General features: G+C 30.4%; 1 protein-coding gene across 1 annotated transcript in view; it reads left to right on the top strand.

Annotated features, from left to right (window-relative positions):
- The window catches only part of LOC106464437 (homer protein homolog 2-like), a 34,670-nt gene that overhangs the window by 20,509 nt on the left and 10,503 nt on the right, over nt 1–3,658 (top strand). The window contains exon 4 of the mRNA XM_013924578.2: nt 2,339–2,495. Within this exon, the coding sequence (XP_013780032.1) occupies nt 2,339–2,495 (157 nt within the window). The remainder of the gene's footprint in view (nt 1–2,338; nt 2,496–3,658) is intronic.

Genomic DNA, 3,658 nt, shown 5'->3' with positions numbered 1-3,658 from the left:
CAATACAGTTTACAATAACAGTTATTACAAATAGTTATTGCACACTATGATTTATAAACAAAACTTTGACAAACTTACAAGCAATATAAAGTATTCTTTCTAGTCTGGAACTTCTTCGACATCATAGAGGGTTAGGTACGATTCGCTTAACGGGGAGCTAGCTAGCTTTGTCCTTCATTATTCACCAACAGTATAAGCTATGTATGTTTCAAATATAAATTCAATCTAAACAAATGTCGATATTAAATATATAATAACAAATCCGTTATAGTCTTTGGTAGATAAATATTCACAGTTTTTTTCTTACACAATGTATGAAGATTTCGTAATTTGTATAGATTATATTCATTATTGTAATTGACTATGAATCAAGTGTTACCCTAATCATTTTATGTTTTCAAATAAAATACTGCTTTTGCCAATAGTGTATACATGAAACTTCTTGAAATTCAAATAAAAGTGAGTTGTGTTTTGTTGAAAATCAACTGTTTGATTCAGGTTGAATACTCTGAACTTGATTTATTGGCTTTGTGGCACACTACAACCTGTGATTGTTGCTAAAGAGAAATAGAGAGTTTATTTGGTTTTTACTCCTCTAGCTGGAACAGCTTACTACTGGTGATTTATGTACAAGGAACAGATATTATTTATATTCTTACAAAATAGCACACAAAAGATATATAAACAATGTAAAACAATTTGCTGTTAGTTATTTGTCACTTCTCACATCCCCACTAGAATAATGGTTGTGTTCTGATCAGGCTTATTACTCCTAAGTTCCTCTGAGTTTCCTCAGTTAAATAATGTGTTGTTGTTGTTTTTTTTTACCATGAAAAACGTTATATTGTTAAACATTGATAATATATCTATTTACAGCTAAAAGTATCCACAGATTATTTTGTAAGAAATTTAGTTTCTATAAGTAGGTTTTGTGTAACTTGAGAAAACTTTCTCATAACTCTAGTGAAAGGCACTTATGGAATTTCAGGTTACTAGATGGGAAAGCTAGATGGTGTACACAGATGTTAGTCTTTTCTTTTTTTTACACTATTTTATCAAAATTGAACATCGTTGTGTGCCATATTATTACACTTAGGAATGGTCATCATAGAACACTTATCTTTTTTATATATATATTTTTCAATCTGTACAAGTATTGCTAATATCATAAACTTTGGCCATTAACATACTGTAAGTGGAATTTTATTATTCTGCTGGAAGTTAGCACATCATTGTCTAAAATTTCTTTGCAGCTGTTTCTAAATTGCTTAGATATTTTGTCTACGTACACTGATAATGATGACAGTGTTCACAGTTACTTTACACCAAGATGCAAGCAGCAAAAAATACTATAGAAGAAAAAATAATCATTAAATCACCAGAATGTCTTCCTGTAAATGTAAATTATAGACACTTCTTATATCATACTTCTGTCATTTACTTCACACATGACTAGTGTAAACATTCCTTTCATTAATTGCTCAGTAGTTTGATATCTGAACTTGTTCAGCATGTACCTGAACTTCTTATGTTCAAATATTACATCTTTTCACTTTTGCATTTATGTTTCAAGACACAAAACAAATGTCTAGTATAGCTTCACCTTATTTTTATGCTGTAAATTTATTTATTTTTAATTCCTCCAAGTCTTTTTAAGGAATGACACAAAGCAGATTACAAAGTTGGGTAATATGTTTTTTAATTTTATTCTAAGAATAGTAGTTAAATTTCAGCATTCCTAGTCATCTGAAAAGCTTTGGTGTTGAACAGAAAGGCCTCATTGGCAGTGGCATGTGGTGCAGAGGCACACGCAAGGTGTACATACAGTTGAGACATTATTATTTTCTTCATAATGGAACCTTGTATTGTCAGATCAGTAAAGAAGGACTTGTTAAATAAAATTGTTTTTCTTATTGTGATATAATGTCACACAAATTACCAATCATTAGATCATGCATCATGGGCATAAGGTGTTGTATACCATAAGATAAGGATTTATCTTGAAATAGCACAGTTAAAATTTTATCCAAGAATTTTAGAACTTTGTGTAGAATTATAAACAGACTTTTTCTCTATGTTAAAATACTTATATTGCGAGCTTTTGGCCCTCTTACTGGAGCCTTCATTGTTGCCCGATGAAGGCTCCAGTAAGAGGGCTGAAAGCTGCTATAAAAGTATTTTAATGTAGAGAAAAGTCCATATTAATTTACCCACGTTGTGAGTCATAAACAACAATTTTAGAACTTGTTGATTAAGAGGTTTAAATTTTCTTGCAATACTTACAAGCTATGCAAATATATTAAGAAAGATTTCAAACCATAAACCTTCCGCTACACAGTTCGGCTAATGCCAAGAAGTGGGAAATTGAACTACAGACTCTAAAAAATAATAATGTGCGGTTAGCTGGTGCACTGCAAGAAAGCACAACAAATGTGGAAGAATGGAAGAAACAGCTGCAAACTTTGAAAGAAGAGAATGCCAAAATGAAGACAAGGGTAAGAAAATGTTTGTTCATAGTTAATATAACGTACTAGTGCTTCTATATGTGCAGAAAATATGCAGTGTGTAATATGTGAAGTTGATAAAAATACACAAATTTTCCACATGTTATTATTAAAGAATTATCACCAGTGAATTAATCACTTTATATGCTGTATGAAAAACTAATAATGTTCATTAACTAATTTTTTCTATAACTGTGTATGTATACATTCAGAGACAATAATTTTTAGTTGTTGTTCTGTGAATACGATCCTCTTCTTCCTACTGAAGTGCAAATAAAATTGGATAAAGAAACTCTAAGATTAAAGTTTTGATAATGTTTTAAAACATTTTATATATATTGCTATATACATCATATCTGTTCAGAAAACAGTGAGTGTGATTTTATTTATTTTCTATATGCTTGTTGTCACTAACCACAGTTTGAATAATTATCCACTGCCAGAAGTTACTGATCTGTAAAACTTGTCATGAAAAACAGCTTTTAATCTAATTTTCAGCCTAATTCTATGTCATGGAAGGACTCAATTTTGAATGTTTAAGCTCTTACATGCCATATTTTTTGCTTAATTAATGCACGACATATTGCAAGTAGTGATATACGTTTACATACACGTGTCACTTCTGTTGTCACATAAAATTCTTATCTTTATGGTCACTGGGTTTTGGATATAACTGTTGTTTAATAATCAGGAGCTCAAAATGTCAGCTTCGGGAATTTGGATGTTTTGCTACAGTTCCCAGAAATCAGCTTGTCATTTTTCTTATCTGGTTTTCATTCTATAAAGAGCTGACAAATGATTGCTCATTTGGAAATGTCCTTCATTATCCGTTAAGTGTAGTTTGAGGAAAGGTATTGATTTCTGATTTTGTTATGGTTGATTAAAATTCTGTTGGTGCTTGTAGTTTTCAGGAAAGCTCAACACTTATGTGACATAGTTTTCATGAAATTATTTTTCATTAAAATGTCATTCAAGTTAGAACAGTAACAAAACGAATGGAAAAAAATAAGTCTAACTTTTATGACATTATATATAATTATTTGTAAAAATATATATATACACCTGGAAAAAAGTTAAGCACCCCCGTGTTTTTTTCAAGTGATTCAGATTCGACGTTCTTGTGACTGATTATAAATTACCATTCAATCTAAACG

Source organism: Limulus polyphemus, unplaced genomic scaffold (genome assembly GCF_000517525.1).
Source record: "Limulus polyphemus unplaced genomic scaffold, Limulus_polyphemus-2.1.2 Scaffold1653, whole genome shotgun sequence".
Classification (NCBI taxonomy): domain Eukaryota; kingdom Metazoa; phylum Arthropoda; class Merostomata; order Xiphosura; family Limulidae; genus Limulus; species Limulus polyphemus.
This window is presented reverse-complemented; position numbering and strand designations above follow the sequence as displayed.